The following is an 18,548-nucleotide window of genomic DNA, read 5'->3' as shown; positions in this document are numbered from 1 at the left end:
TCATCACTGCCAGGAAATAGATGTATATATGGAATAAATGCATCATCATGTTAACATCTGATATATCATAGGTTTTTGGGGGTTTTTTTCATGTCACATTTCAGCATTCATTGCTTTTCTTTTCTTACAATTTTTGTTTCCAATTATAAAGAGGGAAAATAGCCAATCTCAACGGACAGGAAATATCCGTGGAAGAATTTCATATTATGGCTTTATGAAATAATTTCCCTCTGAGGATTTAGCTGAGCATTTTTCTTATTGTGACAGAGAATCTTCAGTTTAATTTGTATTAATTACCTAATCATTTTTAAAAGTAGAAAGCTAAATGACATTTGAATGAGATTGTTGAAATCAGTTACTGCCATGCTTGTTGGTTTTTAGCAAGGTGGCTGCTTATTTTCATTAATGATGATTTGTGTAGGATCCTATCTGTGTCTAGTCAGACACCAATCTGGCATTCTGCACTTTGTTTTCACAGTCTTCTGAAGCACTGTCTAGCTAGATGTAATGGTGAGCTGAAATTTGACATAAATGTATTGACTTTAAAGTTCACACAATTTTCATGGCTTTGCCATTGGAAGAATTAGGATAGACATGTAGTTGGCTTGCATTTACTAAAATTAATTATCCTATTTGAATGTAGGCAAGCTAATATGGAAAAACTGGGGAGAGAAGAGGGGTGGGGGGGACACAGAGGGCAGAGCAAGAGAAAAAGGAGCTGGAAATGAAGGTCCATGGTTTCTGAGTCCTGGAGCCTCCTCCCCATTCTAATGGTAGTGAGTATGACTGAAATAAGTTCTGAAATTTCATAGAAGCCAAAGGAGGAGGAAGAGTCTATCTGGCCAAAAAAGGTCAGAGCAGACTGTATGAAAGACATTTATTCTTTGCCTCAAGACATTTAACATATCAAGGATGGACAAGACCACCTATGCAGATGTTGTGTTGTCTTGACTTTTTTTCATCCTAACCTTATTCAGAAATCATTTCAATATGTGATAATTTTTAACTTATTCTGCAGCTGATGGCCCAGAGTGTGTGGAATATTTGTAGCCCTTTCAAGATTGTACTGGTCCGGGGTAGTAAAGTGAATGCAGAAGAAAACGTTAAGGTACGTAATATTAATGCAGCGAAAAATGTTAATGATAGATATGACAACCCTTCCCCCTCAAGTTCCCCAAACCTTAGTTATTTATGATCATTCATTCTGAAGGAGCAGGTCGATTTCAACTCATGTAAGACTACTCTCAGTGCTACTAATTCTGGGGCGTTCAAACTTAAATGTGGAGGGCGTGCAGAGACAGTTTATAACTTGCATCAGATCCAGACAAAATGTATAAACATTTCAAAAGGGATGGACCCAAAAAACAGCAAGGCAGGCGATCTAACAAAGCCATGAGGAAACAACAAAGAAATAGATGCCCAAGGAAATCTTTGCCAAATCTTTATTGGATGGAGACGTGTTCATTAAAAATGCCCAACTCAGGCCGAGTTTCGCCACATTCCAGTGGCTGCCTCAGGGGCTTGAATTTGAAAACACCGATAGAGTCACAATGGAATTCAAAATGTCATCCGCAGTATAGACATATCTTATATGAAGTAAGTATTGCTTAAACATCTGTTGGTTCCATTCACTAATGGTTCCACATACGTTCTCTGTAGATCAACACGGACCGTCTCCTCCCTTATCAATACAGAAAATCAGATCGATGTCAGCTCACTATTTAAAGTTCATTTTGGCGCCAAATTCCCAACTTATTACTTTGGAAGGTTTGGAATGTTTGGCTCCAAAATTACTCTGTCAATCACTCAAGAGAAGGCCTTTAGTGAATGGAACCAACAGACGTCACCAGAAAGAGAGCTTTCTCGGTAGCTGGCCCCATCCTTTGGAACTCACTCCCAAATCCTCTCCGATCTATATCAAATCCATCTCATTTCAAAAAATCACTCAAAACATATTTGTTCCAACTCGCATTTCAAACATCCACTCAAGAACAAGTTTAATGCTCACTCATTTTCATTTCCACATCCATCAGATTCATCTCATTCCTTCCCATTTACCATTTCCCTATTCCCCTCTTATTAGCTACACTTCCATTTTTTTCATACCCCTCCCCTTTCCCTACCTTCCCCTGATAAGTAGTCCAAGGCAACATATTTTATTATTTTGTTTTTGAGTAATTAATTTGATTTATCTTTAAGCTAAATTTTAGCTATTAACTAATTTTTGTATATTTTAACTTATTTTAATTTGATTTTCTTTGAATAATTTTAATCATGTAAACCGTTTTGACAAAAACTCATTTTATAAAACGGTATATAAATTTTTTAAATAAATAAATAAATACTTACTTCATATAAGATATGTCTATACTGCGGATGACATTTTGAATTCCATTGTGACTCTATCGGTGTTTTCAAATTCAAGCCCCTGAGGCAGCCACTGGAATGTGGCGAAACTCGGCCTGAGTTGGGCATTTTTAATGAACACGTCTCCACCCAATAAAGATTTGGCAAAGATTTCCTTGGGCATCTATTTCTTTGTTGTTTCCTTAAATATTTCAAAAGGCCTCATTTCCTCTTTTGGTGCAGAAATTTGCATATGATTATATCTGTTCATTAGGTGAATTTCTATGTAATAAGTACATAATTAAATATTAGAGATGGGTGGGGGTTTTTTCTCTCTAGGAAACTAGGCAAGAGATGGAGTCAGTTGGTGACCCCAGGCAAGGGCAGGGCAGTTTTAAAAATGCTTAGTGATCTCAATGTGCTGTGATCTCCCTGAGATTTCAACTGAACTGGCCTGTTTTACCCTGTATGAAATAAAGTGATTCAAAATGTTAGGGCATGAAAAGTATGAGCCAGGGCTACTGAGGCTCCACTGCCTGACACAAATTTGAATGGCTCAAAAGTTGTTAGAGGTGGGAACAGGTAGAAGCATGGAATCAATAATCTTATAAGTCCAATTTCTTTATAAGGAACTAGGATACAAAAGATTTGTTGGTGCTTAGCCTGTTATCATGCCATTCTGTGCCAAGCATTAAATAAAAATGCAGCACAGAAATTAGTTGATGTAACGTCCTTCTTTGGTGTTTATAAGTTAATGGAATTGATAGAACTGAATCGAGGTATTGTAGTTGATCAGCAAGACACTCATGGGGCAAAATCCTCCATGTGTATTTTAAATTTTATTTTTGCAGCTAAGCAAAGGATTATATTATGTTAACTTCTGTTGTTAGGTGCTGTTTAGATTTGTTGGGTGCATGAATGGTTTACTATCCTAAGATCTATAAATTCTGTTTTTAATGGCTCTATTAAGTTTATATTACAGTTAGTAGCAAAAGCCCATCCAAAGATGGGGAAATACTGTGAAGTGTAGGAGGTGCATAATTGAGAAATACTGGCAGTAGAGAGTGCAGGATGAGCTCAGGTGTATTGTGTGGTAGTAGAGAAGGGGATTGGATAATTCAGAAAGTACAGCCGGAGAGGGGGTGGAGCACAATTTCCATATGTGATAGTAGAGAGTTGATCGGACAATACAGAGAAGGTGGGGCAGAGCTGGAGAGTACAGGGAGAGGGCCAGAGCTCAGTTTGCACACTTGTGATGCAGGCATGGGGCAACTTTCCTCTTTATTTAAAGTTAGATTTGCATGCTTTAAAACCTTTATAATCAGTGCAAACATTGTACCAAAATTTCTAATGTAAATGGTTAAACTTCATAGTTAAAATTGTCTTAAGTGGCTGGTTATTTGCTCTTTCTCTGACTTTTTTTTTTTTGGTGGAACCGTGTTTAAAATATTTCTATATGTAGTCCCCTGGTTTTCTGCAATGCCACAGCAGATGCTGCAAAATCTGGCCATTGCCATGGAATTGCGTGAACTCAGTAATTGCAGGAAAGAATAGATGGGCAACTGAGTCTGGTGGTGGGGGGAAGCTCTTTCTCCTCCTATCTCCTTCCTCCACCCCCTGTCTTGTTTATCACCCATTATTTCCCACTCTCATGCCCTACCTCCTTGGGCCTCACTAATACCCACTGCCAGCCTGTAGGGTGAAGAAGTGGCAGTGCCTAGGGTTTATTTTTTAGTTGAATCATTTTTATGCCGCAATATCACAAAATTAAAAGCACTTACCAAAAACAATCATAATAAAATTAACACTAAAAATGGAAAATAGGAATATAAATATAAAAACAGTTAAAGGTTATGTCCTCCAACTCTGCTGCAAGGAACTGGATTCACAATTTGAGCCATGTGACGCACCATTTTCTCCTCCTGCTGTCAGCTGGTTTGTTGGGGCCAAGTTGGAGTGGGATGGATAAGGAGAATCTGATGGGGAGAAGGATGGAATATAAATCAGTTTAATAAATGGGATGGGCACTGGGGGGAGGGGGGAGTAAGAGGAAAAGGATGTGTGTGAGAATAGAGATTTCTCGCACAGCCTTTTACAGAAGATCCAGAATTCCTCCCCCTCCAGGCTTCCATTTTTCTCTTCCTCCATCTCCAAGAGCCTGTTCCCTCTGTTTATCTTTTGATCATCCCTCCTTCCTTTCCCACACCTGACAGAGATTCCTTTTCCCATACTCCACCCTCTCCCCCCCCCAAAAAAAAAAACAAAAAAACCAGAAAACTTACTAAGATACACAAATTTACATTATTTAATAAGTAAAACTCTACACATGTATGTAACTGTCACATTTTCAGAAATTTTGCTGTAGAATTGTCTTAACTCTTGGCTCAGAACCTACCCCTGAGCTCCCACAGGAAACTGTAGGCTGTACCTGTTTGTTCTGTTTTCTGTAATGTCTGGCCCTCTATGGTGAAACTTTGGAAAATCAGGCCATAATCATTTGTATGCCTTTTTCCTAAAATTTAAAATGTGCCATGCAACCTCTTAGTGAGGCATAAGAGCCCTGGTCCTCTTTGACAGGTCACAGTTCCAAATGCACTTGAGAATCACAATTGAGACATGTTATCTGTCAAAGCTGCCACATTGCCATGGTTAAAATACAACAAAAGCCCAAGGACAGACATCTTATCTATAGCATGGCATCCTGGAGTCTTGCAGCTTTAATACTTGTCCTAACTGTATCTAAACAGCCATTATTTTCAAAATGTTCTTAAATACTAAGGAATGTCTAGTACAGGAAAACCCCCTTTATCCAGCATGCATGGAGAATTTGTCCATGCTGGTGATCTGAGAATGCTCTCCTTTCACCCAGTGTGCTCTTCCTCCCTTACCTTTTTAAATGTTGATTTAACATTGTGTTTAAACCTTTTGTGGCAGAAGTGGCTGTGATGTTTCTTCTCCCAGTGCTAAGTCTGGTACTGCAGGATTGTAAATGAGCATGTGTAAAAAGAAAAGCCATGCTGCTATATGCTGGTTAGTTGAGCTTCCACTTAACTGAGTGTTGGGATAATGGAACTTTTACTTTACTTGTATGGCATGCCTTCTTTATCCTTTTGCGCTATTGGCAAGCACAGAAATTCATAGGCACTTTGTTAAATTAAAGGGGAGTTACTGTCAATGGGATTTTTCATTGATGGTGTAAAGATCCTGATTTACCTATCAAGATTAAAATAAGAGTTGCCACCTTTTCAAGAAATATTTTCAAAAGTCCTGCTTTCACTTTATTAACCATTACCACCTGTCATGAAAACAATTAGTTTCCTCTTCAGTCAGACCAGTCCATATGAACGAGTTATGCACACCAACCAGCAGACTTGATGATGTTACCCCATATATACCTGTGAGTTGACACTAGCCTACCAGCATTCTCTGTCTCCAGCATACTGTGCTATGGACTCAGGCCTGGTTGTCTGACCAGGAATAATACACCTTTGGGTTCCTGAGGTAACAGACTAGTTCTCCCTCCTTCAGTTGAGTTGGATCCTGCAGGTGTGTGTTCAGATTGGGAAGAGGGGGGTGCTCCAGGGATGCTTGCTTGCTTGCTTTTTCCTTCTGTTGAACAATCCAGTTCCAGGGAGCTTTCAAGAAGGTAAGACCAGCTCTCCACCCTTCCTTCGATCCCCCTCTTCCTCTTCCCTTTTGCCCCAGTATCTCTCACCCTCTTGTGAGCCTTATATTCCCTTTGTGGCTAGGTTTTTTAAAAATAGTTTTTGTTTCATAGTTTGGAGAAGAGATGACCGGGGGGGGGGTGGGTGTTATGATAGAAGTCTACAAAATCATGAAAGGACTTGAATAAGTTAATATAAATCTGTTATTTACTCTCTCAGATAATAGAAGGACCAGGATGCACTCCATGAAATTAACAAGCAGCTCATTTAAAACAAATCGAAGAAAATTCTTTTACTGTCAGCACATAGTTAAGCTCTGGCATTCATTGCCAAAGGATGTGGTTACAGCAGTTAGTGTAACTGGGTTTAAAAAAGGTTTGGATAAGTTCCTAGAGGAAAAAATCCATAAACTTCTATGACAGTAATTAATAAGCAACAGTAGCTTGTGATCTATCTAATGTTTGGGTACTTGCCAGGTACTCGTGACTTGGATTGGCAACTGTTGGAAACAGGATTCTGGGTTTGATGGACCTTTGCTCTGACCCAGAATGGCATATCTTATGTTCTTCCGTAATTCAGGATACTCCCAAGTAATATCTACATCAGAACTGGCTCCCCCCCACCCCACTCACCTTGATGTGCAAGCCATGCTGCTTTTAAATCTTGCAAATTGCCTATTACTGTTAGCAAAAGTTTCAAAGCTCTCCCCCTGCTCACTATCTGCATGCAAACGTGGCTTCTCTTGAATTATCACTGTATACAGACATTATGTTGTTTTTGATCTTTGATCCATACATCAGCAGTCTTTCTATTTTTTGCCTGGAAGCACTTAAGACGTTACTGCTTGATGACATTTTGCCTTTATTTTCTTAGATTGTTCCTGCTGTGGATGTTGCAAGCCTAAATGCCTTAGATATTTCAGTCTGCTGTTCACTACTCGGATCCTTAAAACATCTAATTTGTCTAAAGTAATGCTTTTCTCTGTCTCTTGGCACTCCTGCTCTAATCTCCAGACAGTGGGCATGCTGCAGACATTGCCACTTTACTTCCCACAGGATGAGGCAGAATGTGAAAAGTGAAATGATCTCTAGTAAGATTTGGCCCAGTCTTCCCTCTTCTAAAACGGATCTGCAGCTGTATATGTCGGGCTCCCCTCTTCTTTCCTCGGGCACTGCCTAGAAACAGAAGTAGACAACTTCAGTCCTCGAGTGCTACTAACAGGTCTGGTTTTCAGGATATCCACAACGAATATGTATGCGTAATGTTTGCATACACTGCTTCTATCTCATGCATATTCATTGTGGATATCCTGAAACCAGACCTGTTTATGGAACTTCAGGATATCACTGGTCTAGAAAAACTCTGGGCAGAAGCAAACTTTTACTCTTTGCAGAACATGAAGACTCTTATTTAATTTTTAATTTGTATTTATATTCCGCTTTTTCAGACACTTCAAAGTAGATTATGTTCAAGCTACTGATTTGTTCTGAAAATCTGACAGATTATTTTGTTTGGGCCACCTAAGGGCAAAGCTGCTTCCAAAGCAACCTCAGCAAGGTGGGTTAAGGAGACTTACCTCTGCTTATATGTTAAAAGGATGACAGGCTCTGGAGATCCTCCAGGCCCACGCATCAAAAGCTCAGTCGTCTTTGTGGGTGGTGGCTGTGGCTGTTGCCCCAGAAGATATGTGCAAGGCAGTCACTTGGACTTCTTTGCACTCTTTTCTCCAAGCATTACAGATTGGATGTTCATGCAAACACAGCTTTTGGAATAGGCATCCTCAGATTGGCCCTATCTTTTCCCTCCCAAGTTAGTTGGGCTTGGGCACTTCCCAGGCATCTGGACTGGTATAGCAGGATGACAAGGAAGATAAAATGTAATCTTGCATGTTAATTTCCTTCCTTGAATTCTGTTACTGCAGTCCAGGATCCTCCCAGGAAGTTTGGGGCCCTCACTTTGAGAAAGAGGTGACTTTTGGGTCTATCTGAGGAGACAATTTGAGAAAACTTTACAGAATGCTCTGCCTCTTTGATCTTGTTTCCTGTTCTTTCTCCTCTGCATTCAGGGAGGCAGGTAGAGGTAATTTTTCTTAGAAGATCCTCTTTCAGTTTTACAAGTTATAGTTTTTTATATGTTTTGGTAAGTATTTGATACGCAAAGTACTTTGTCATTAGAATACCATTTTTCTCTAGGCTGCACAGCAAGTAAGTACCAGTGTTGACATCATAGAAAAAGTGGTGTCTTCTATCTCTTTCTTCTCAGAATAAGAAATAAACCCACATGTCTGGACTTGTGTGGCAGGATTCAAGGAAAGGAAATTAAATTTTACCTTACAGCGAGTCTGCACATTCCGTATATTGAATCCTGATGCCAAAACGGAATTTCCGTTAAAGCAAATACATTGTGAGTTTCCATACAACAAAGGATTGCTGTACATTAAAATGCTAATGCTTGCACTTTAGTTAAACGATAGACATTGTATTACACTGTTTTGCATGGGTCAGATTAAAAGACAAACCTGGATTGTATAATGCTGTCCAGTACCTGCTCTTTCATTTATTTTTATTCTTAATAAACTCAACATGGAACAAACTGCAAACAACATTTCCTGACTGCATTACAGACCACAAGATGATAATGGGAAATTTATTGCACAATCTCACATCTTTACATAATGGCCTCCTTGAGAGCATGCATTGATTGTATTCTCTCCATTCTCTTTGGCAGGCAGGTACTACAAGTGTTCTGCTGTTCACAGAAGAAGTTCACTTAGCCCACTGTGTTCTGTTCAAGAGACTATCTGCTAAAAAATTTCATATAAAAATCCTCACGAAAAACAATGTTTTTACTTTGTGTCTAAATTCAGGGAGGGGAGAGGAGAGGGCAAGACATTGATAGGTGAAATTTCTTTCCAATTGTAGGTTACTTTAAGCAAAAGCTGCTCTTGTGCTTAATAATATTAGAAGAATTCTCAGGTGATATGTGTGAATTTTATTGTAGGCAGGTAATCTATACTGTGTAAATATGATCTTTAAAGCTGCGGTACTTATTTATTTTTTTTTTTTTAAAGCTGCATAATGTAATAAATATAATGCACACATCACAGGTTGTCATGCTGAGGATTGAACGGTCACATCCCTTACACTGGTGTGCTCACAGGATTCAGGATGCACCCAGCCACTTGTGGTTCTCCTCAGTGGGTTACACCTGGTGAAGATATGCCCCGATAGACATTTCATGGTGATGCAAGGTTGCCTAACTAAATTCTATTGTGTGTGATACCTCAAAACACAGAGTGTAGCTTTTTATTGCAAATCTGTTTACTATAATAGTGCAAAAAAACCCAGGATATACTTTACAAGGTTTGTATCTGTGCAGCTGCCTCTAGAAGAATGGTTTTGCCAAGTGGGAGTTTCAGTGACTGCATATTGTATGAAAGCTTCTGGTATGGGAAATGTGAGAGAGAAATACTATTGCTGTTGCCACAGGAGGCAAAGTGATTTGCTAAGTCCCATTCAGTAGCAAACTCGAGACAAGAGCCTAGAACTTTCTGTCTAATAGAGCAAACTCTGTGCTACACATGCAGATGAAATAATTCTTCATCACTGAATTATAGCATCCAAAGCTGAGCTGTTGGTTAAGAACAGCACTAACTTGTGTACCTCATCGTATTTTTGAAGAGTATATTCCCTCTTCTCAGAGTTTTTTCCCCCCACATTGTTGATTTTAAAGATAACTCATCCCGCCCGCGCCCCCCCCCCCCCCCACCTTTTGTCAGTTTAGTTCTTTATTGGGCCATTGATTTTTTTGCTGGTCCCTTAGATATCACCTTAATATGTGGTAATGTGCGGTGGCCATTGTTTGGTTGTCTCAATCTGCAGCCCCCGTGTTTATTCTTCAAAATCCTTTATTAATGTTTTTTGCCCAGAGAGAGAGCCAGAAGTCTTGAGAGAATGAACTGTAAGTTACAATTTTTTTTTTTTTGCTGAACTTCACAAACCAGCTAAGTTGTTTTGTTTATTATTCACTAATAAAGAAGCTTAAAAAGATTTTTCTCACAGTTCAGCTTGGTGTCTGTTCTCTGACTGGTCCTGACCGCTTGGCATCACACTTAGCTACTGTCTTCTTGCTATATATAATCATTAGACAGATTTCTTAATGTATCTAGAGTCAGCAGGCACACTGCAATGCATTACAAACCTTTGAAATAAGAAATGATTTTTTAATGTTAATTTTTACTGCTGATCTATTTTTCTACCCAACATTACAATAATTCAGCCTCCCTACTGGCCAGCACTACTTTAGACATCATAATGTTTCATGAGATTATGGAACAGGAATTTGGTAGTTCGGATTTGTTTGTGTTGTAATTCAACACCAATTATTGAGACTGGACATTTGGAAAAGAGGTCATGGATACTGCAGAATGCCATGGTGACAGCACCAAATGCCAGAAGTGCTTCATGAATCCTGTAAGAAAAGGCATATGCACCACACTTTTCTCTGACATCATCACTTCTGCATGTGAAACTCCCCTTTCTCTCTTGTCTCTCTCCACCAGTCATGTCCACTGCAGATGCTACACACTGGCCTATAAATGTATTGGCACAGACTCGCAAAAGAGTGATGAATGTTACTTCTGTAGAGTGTTTCTGTGCTGCTACATACCATAGAAAGCACATTGTTTGGCCCCAAAGAAACTAAAATTCATGGACTACAGTGGCATTATCACAACCAGAACATAATCTGCTTTTGGGCTGCACAAAATCTATAGCTAGTAACGAATGAATGTGTACTTTTATATTGATTTGCTTTTATGTTGTGATTTGCTTGGATAGTACAACCAGTAGTGTTCTGTTGCCCGTTTTGTTATATTTAGCTAATAGCATAATATTATGAATAGAGATCATTGTTCCTTGTGCAGACAGTTATTTCAAATTAGACACTGACTATTGAAAGATCCCATGATGGGAAGTATGTCTCATTTGCTTAAGAGTTCTGGTTCATAATGTTGACAAAAGGACCACGCTTTTTACAGTTTGCTCTTAAGGTACATACAGTATGTCTTGCTGCGAATAAATTAAGGAATTCTTGCAGCCAAACTTTTTAAGTTCTGTGACATGTCTGCAGCATAAAAAATGCTGATAGGTTGCCATTTAAAAGGGTAATTTTATAACTGGGGGTAAAGTTAGTCTGTATATAACTTGTACATGTAGACTTTAGCCTGCATTTTCAAAGCAAACTTGTGCCCCTAAGTTCACTTTGAAAATGCTCAGGTAATTGGCCCAGTACATAATAGATTAACTTGCATGAAATTATATCTCCTCTTCAGAGGGTATAACTTGTGTGGGTTAGTTTAAATAAATATTTAAAAAAAAAATTTTAAGTCTCCATTCCAGCCCCACCACCTTTTTCTAATGTGCATAAAAGTGCACATGAAACTGGGTGATATGTACTTTACATGCACAGAGCCCCAGTCAATTTTCTAATGCCCATATATAAGCAAAAGTGTTTTATATATGTGGAAATGACTTCAAAAGTTATCCCCAAATAGTAAAGTATAATTGCATTTAGAAGAAAAATATTTTTTACTGGTTAATATTTTGATCTAAGTTGGTATAATGGCCACAAAAAGATGATAAATTCTTTCAATAATGATGTGAAATTTTTCATTTTATGCCTATGCAAAATCATGGGGAAATAGTGTGATTGTGGAGTTTATATATTTTGAATTTTAGTTTACACTTCTTAAAGATTTAAGCATTCTTTATGTGAAAGTAATTCACAATCTGCAGCTAATTACCTTTCAGATGTATCCATAGTAAACCTGAACACATTTTAGCTTAATCAGCTGGGTCACTTCTGTAGTAGGTGCATGAATAAGAAATGTTCTTTGCCTAAGGAACTGTTTGTTGCCATATTGCTCCTAGGAAAAAAAGATGCTTTTGGAGGCTCTGAGATTTACACAGATGTTACCATATTTAGGAATTGTCATCTGAGTATCAAGAAGAGAATGTCTTCAAGCACCAGAAGTAACTTTTGCAATGTGAGATTGTTTTGTGATTGGCCCTAAATCTGCTCAAACAGCTCCATTGAAATCATTGGATCAGCAAAACTACCATGGATTGCTACCATCTTTCAGCAGACTACCCTGTACACTCTAAAAGATAGTATCCATAATCACTTTTAGTATTCCAATAAGAAAAGAAAGCAAGTTCCTATGTAGCTACAAAACAAAAAATCACACTGCATAATCATCATATGTATTTGACTTGCTTTCCCAGCCTGGGAGTTCAAAGCAAGTTACAGAATAGGCTAGTTCTGTACAGCACATCACAGTGAATTACACGTCACCACTGTAGGAGCACTGAATAGGAATGGGTTACAGATAGAACCACTGAGTACAGATTGTACATAAGATCCAGGAAGCTAGAACAGTGGGATGGTACAGTGTACTTGGGAAGATGCAATATTGTTGCTAGTGATAGTCAGCAGCATACAGTGCAGTGATTAAGTAACAGGTATGATAGGGTCCCATTCAGCCCAACTAAAGATTTACTATAGCATTCCTTTTGATCAAGGAGGAGGCTGGTTTGAGTGAGATAGTGTTGACAGGTTTCTGTACAAAGTTAACAAGGTCTCTTTCTCTAATTGGAACCAAATGCTACTTCAAAAAGCCAGGTTTTCATCAGTTTTCTGAAAGATAATAGGTCTGAAGCAAGTCTGTGTTGCGGTAGAGAGTTCCATAGGGTTAAGACTGCTCTTGTGAATGTTCTTCTCATATTGATGAGGCGCATTGTTTTAGGCGATGGCACTATTAGACAGGCCCTATATTAGAGATCATAGGGTGTGAGTGGGTATGTGTGGGGTTAGGGATCTGCTGAGTTAGCTTGGAGGTAGACCAGTGTATTGTAGGTGGGGATTAGGAGTTTAACATAGTGATAGCAGAAAAAGACCCATGTGGTCCATCTAGTCTGCCCAGCAAGTTGCTTAGGATAGTAACTGAAAATCTGTGCAGGTCACCCCCATGCCTTCTTTTAAAGGTAGTGCCTGCCAGTCCATGCGGTTAACACAGATTATCCTTTTCTTCATTTCCTCTGTTTATCTCACATCCTTTTGTATTCCATTACTGACTTTGTCTTCGTTAGCACTTCTGGGAAGGCATTCCATTCATCTGTCACTCTTTCTATGAAGAAGTATTTCCTGAAATTGGTCCTGAATCTTTCTCCTTGGAGCTTCACATTATGTGCCCTAGTTTTTTCAGCATTATTTCCATTTGAAAAGATTTGAATCTTGTGCATCATTAATACTCTTCAGGTATTTTAAAGTCTGTATCATATCTCCTCCTGTCCTTCAAGCTATAAGGCACTATAAAAAAGACCCTTGTTTATATACTACAAAGTTTCTGTACCCCTGAAACAGGCAATGAGACAAAACATAGCCATGTCAGTTCGATAAATATATTTGTCATTTTATTCTGTTTATGATATATAATGATAAACATTTTAAAGATATATTTACATGCACATTTGTGTTTTATATACATTTAAATATATTATCATTCAGTATTTTTACCTTAGTAATTTTTAATTTACTATTTATTATTTTTTGCTATATATATATATATATATATATATATATATATATAATTTTTTATTTTTTATTTATTTATTTTTTTTAAATCATTCTTGGTGTGTTTTTCCTCTGAATATGTATATAACCTCTCTCCCTGTGTTGGTCTTTATTATTGTGGTGTTTGGACTCTCTTGCTTTGTGATTGAATCCAAGCTGCCAAATTTTCAACTACTCCTTAAGCTTTCTTGGATCACTTTTCATTCTCTCTGCTCTATCAGGTGTGTCCACTCTGTTTCAGATCTTAGTGTTACGGAACCCTTTTCCTATGTTCATTGACAAAGGTATTGAACAGAACCGGCTGCATCATTTTGTACAAGCTACAAGTGGTGGTTGAGGGTATTCAGTATTCCAGAATAGAGTGAGTTGCAGTAGTCCAGGCATGATGTTACAGTGGCTCAGGGTTTCCCCATTTCTCTTACTTTGGATACTATTCTTCCTTCTTTATACCATCATGAACTTGTTTTATAGTTTTGTTTTTACAGTGCATGTACTATTTCCGTTATTTTGCATTATCCCAGGACAAGCAGGATGCTAGTCCTCACATATGGGTGATGTCACTGACAGAGCCCTATCATGGAAAACTTGCTGTCAAAGTTTCTAGAAACTTTTGACTGGCATCCTGAGCCCCACTGAGCATGCCCAGCATGCCATGATCCCTCGAGCCACAGGGGTCTCCCTTCAGTCTTCTTTTTTCCGCGCTGCTGTTAGCCTCGCGGTTATAGGAGCCCTATATGGTGAATATCTACTACAAAAAAAGTTCAGAAATTTCGGAAAAAACTTATCTCACCGTAGGGGTCTACCTTTTTCCACCGTCGGTGAGTATTTAAAATTTTTTCTGGTCGGTTCCGTTATTGTTAAACCTAGTCAGAAGGTCGTCGACGGCTGTCCGGCCTTTATTATGGCTAGCGGTTTTAAAAAGTGCCCGAATTGCTCCCGCACTATGTCCATAACGGACCCACACATCGAGAATGTACTCTCTCGGCGAGAGACATGATGCTTCGATGTGCCCGAGATGCGCCGAGATGACGCCGAAAGGCAGACAAGCGCGCATGGAAAAAATGGAACATCTATTCCATCTTCAACTGATGCCATCGATTTCAACCGAGACAATCGTCTCTGGCTGGAGCGATTTAGAAAAGTCGTTCTAAAAACTAGACGTTGGCCGGATGAAGCAGGTGATTGGCCTTCACTGACCCCTTCACGGTCATCGATAAAGTCTACATCTACCATCGAAAAAGGCGTCTAACATCGACAGAACACCGTCATCGATACCGGAGGCCTCAGGATCCAGAATTGGACCCGATAACTGGAGTTCCCTCGACAATTATTGAACCAACTCCGAAGAAACCTTGGAGAGAGGAGTCTCTGTGTCCTTCGAGGCCTTCGACTCCTAGGCGATCCCCACCGATATCCGTGCTGGGAACCGTACCTCCTCAGGGACCTGTGGAGATACCGGTATCGCCTTCACTGCCTCCCCCCTTAGCTGCTCTGGTTTCACCAACTATAAGGGCGGAACTGGATGGTTATATCTGCCAGGCAGTTCGAGACGCACTACGTGACATGCCTTCAATGCCAGCACCGATGACGGTTCCACCTTCGATGCCAGTTCCATTGCCAACATTGGTTCCACCACTGTTACCGGTGTCTATTCCAATATAGTCACAGAGTCCATCGCCGGTTCCGGTTCAACCACGAAGACCATTACCCTCACCGACACATGCCTACACCAATGCTGGTGCCGGATATGTCCTTCTTGGCGCCAATATTAGCAAAGTTGGACACTCTCATTGGGTGCCATTCCAGTGCAACCACCCGATGCCCCGATGCCAAGACCGATGGAAGAGGAAGAAGAAGAATAACAAAGGAAGTACCGATGGCTGAACCTACTCCAGGTCCATCGGGAATCTCTCGTCCACGGCCATCGATTTCTCCACTATTTCCATCGAGACCACTGGTGAAGCCATCGATGCCATCCTTTCCTCTTCCATCAACTCCTCCTCGTCCACGTTCATCGGATACTTGGGATGATCCAAATACTGACTCTTCCTCGGAGGAAGTCCTCTCAGATCCTTCTCCGGAGGAAAGAAGGAAATCCCCTCCAGAGGACCTCTCTTTCTCTAATTTCATCAAAGACATGGCTGATATTATCCCTTTTCAGCTAGTATCCGAAGAAGATACTAGACAGAAAACTCTGGAAGTATTAGTTTGTGGATCCACCTAAAGAAGTCCTGGCAATACCAGTTCACGAAGTTCTAGTGGACTTGCAACTCAGGCTATGGGAGCATCCCTGCACCATACCACCTGTAAATAAACGTACTGATGCTACCTATCTAGTCCAGCATTTTCCTGGCTTCCAGAAAACTCAACTACCTCACCAATCGGTAGTAGTAGAATCAGCTCAAAAGAGGTCTAAAAGAATTAAACCTCATTCATCGAATCCTCCTGGGAAAGATCACAGGTTTTTGGACACTATCGGCTGGAAAATGTTTCAAGGTTTGATGTTAGTGTCCAGAATTGCGTCCTACCAACTCTATATGATGCAATATCAGCATAATCTGTGGAAACAAATTCAGGAGTTATCGGAATCTCTTCCCCAACAATTTCAAGATTCCTTTAACAGCATTATCCATAAGGGCCTAGAAGCTGGGAAACATGAAGTTAGAGCAGCTTATGACAGCTTCGAGACTTCATCTAGAATGTCTGCCACAGGCATAAGTGCCCGCAGATGGGCCTGGCTCAAGGCCTCCAACCTAAGACCAGAAGTGCAAGAGAAACTTGCTGATCTTGCTTGTGCAGGAGATAATCTCTTTGGAGATAAAGTACGTGAAGCAGTCTCCCAGCTGAAGGAACATTCGGAAACATTACATCAACTATCCTCTGCTCCACCGGAGTCCCAAACATCCACATGAAGACTTCCAAGGAGGGATTCAAAAAGGCCATATTATTGACCACGGAGATACTATCCTCCTTCTACCCGTGGAAGGTCATCAAAGCCATCACAAAGATCGCAGACCCGACAACCAAGAGCACCTAGAGCTCAACCCTCTCCGCAAACAGGCCAGGCTTCGGGATTTTGAAAACTCACCAGAGAAAAGAAGCCTACCTACCAATCTGACCCCAAATTTGCCAGTAGGTGGTCGGATCACTTTCTTCCATCACAATTGGTCGCACATCACTACAGACTAATGGGTACTCTCGATAACATCTCAAGAGTACCACCTGGACTTCTTAACTGTACCAAACGATACTCCACCCACCTCGTCTTGGACAGTGAAAAATCAATCCACATTCTTACAAAAAGAATTATCCACCCTTCTGAGAGCCAGGGCCGTGGAACCAGTTCCCCTACCTCAGCAGGGCAGAGGATTCTGCTCCCATTTTCCTCATTCCAAAGAAAACAGGAGGCCTATGTCCCATATTGGACCTCCGGAAGCTCAACAAATACCTACGAAAGGAAAAATTCAGGATGGTGTCATTGGGCACCATGTTACCTCTACTTCAAAAAGGAGATTGGCTCTGTTCTCTGGATCTTCAAGACGCTTACGCTCACATTCCAATATTCCCTCCTCATCGCAGATATCTGCATTTCTTAGTGGGACATCAACATTTCCAGTACAGGGTGCTACCATTCGGTCTTGCCTCGGCACCTCGAGTGTTCACAAAGTGCCTGGCAGTGGCAGCTGTCCACTTGCAGAAGGAAGACGTGCACGTTTTTCCTTATCTAGACGACTGGCTCATCAGAAGCCAAACAAAACAAGGAGCTCTCAATTCTCTCAAGCTCACGATAAATCTAGTCCACTCGTTGGAATTCCTAATCAACTACCAGAAATACCACTTCACACCATCTCACCTGTTGCAATTCATCGGACCAGAATTAAACACCATAACATCAAAAGCTTTCCTTCCAAAAGACCATGCACAGACACTTGCCTCGTTAGCAGGCTCTCTACGCGCACGGACGCAGGTGACAGCTCATCAATGTCTCACTCTTTTGGGTCACATGGCCTCCACAGTTCATGTCTCTTCTATGGCCAGATTAGCCATGAGAGTCACTCAATGGACACTCAGAAGGCAGTGGATATAAGCCATTCAACCACTGTCTTATCCAGTTCACGTAACTCAACAACTATGGTCCTCGCTCCTATGGTGGACGAACGAGGACAACTTGCTCACAGGCCTACCTTTCCAACAACCGATTCCACAAGTGATGTTAACTACAGATGCATCCACCTTGGACATCTGCAGACTCAAGGTACATGGACAAAACTCGAAGCCACATTTCAGATAAATTACCTAGAGCTTCGAGCTATACATTATGCGCTGCATGATTTCAAGGACTGCCTTTCCCACAAGAATGTTCTGATACAAATAGACAACACAGTAGCCATGTGGTACATAAACAAACAGGGAGGTACGGGCTCGTATCTCCTTTGTCAAGAAGCAGCACAAATTTGGAGCTGGGCCCTAATGCACTCAGTGTTTCTCCGGGCCACTTATCTAGCAGGCATTCACAACGTAATAGCGGACCCTCTCAGTCGTCAATTCCAACCTCATGAGTGATCCCTGGATCCCGTCATAGCGACCAAGATATTTCAACGTTGGGGTCAACCAAACAGTAGACCTCTTTGCATCACAACTGAATTACAGAGTGGACAACATTTGCTCCCTGCACATGCAGAGAAACCGCTTACCCAGGGATGCCTTTGCTCGCTACTGGAATTTAGGCCTTCTATACGCATATCCCCCCAATACCACTAATAACCAAAACTCTAGTGAAGCTACAACAGGACAAAGGGCCATGATACTCATAGCCCCATATTGGCCTCAAAAAGTATGGTTTCCAATACTCCTCGATCTCTCAATCAGAGACCCAATTCGCCTGGGCACAGCACCCACTCTCAT

The 18,548-nt window shown here is 40.5% G+C and overlaps 1 protein-coding gene across 5 annotated transcripts in view; it reads left to right on the top strand.

Moving 5' to 3' along the window:
* Positions 1-18,548, top strand: part of PIK3CB (phosphatidylinositol-4,5-bisphosphate 3-kinase catalytic subunit beta) — a 430,104-nt gene that overhangs the window by 242,173 nt on the left and 169,383 nt on the right. For all 5 annotated transcript variants that reach the window (XM_029615666.1, XM_029615665.1, XM_029615663.1 and 2 more), the window contains one exon: positions 1,019-1,108. In XM_029615666.1, coding sequence (XP_029471526.1) covers positions 1,019-1,108 — 90 coding nt within the window. The remainder of the gene's footprint in view (positions 1-1,018; positions 1,109-18,548) is intronic.

This window comes from Rhinatrema bivittatum, chromosome 9, assembly GCF_901001135.1.
Source record: "Rhinatrema bivittatum chromosome 9, aRhiBiv1.1, whole genome shotgun sequence".
NCBI lineage: Eukaryota > Metazoa > Chordata > Amphibia > Gymnophiona > Rhinatrematidae > Rhinatrema > Rhinatrema bivittatum.
Note: the sequence above shows the minus strand (reverse complement) of the source record. Positions and strands in the feature narration are given on the sequence as shown.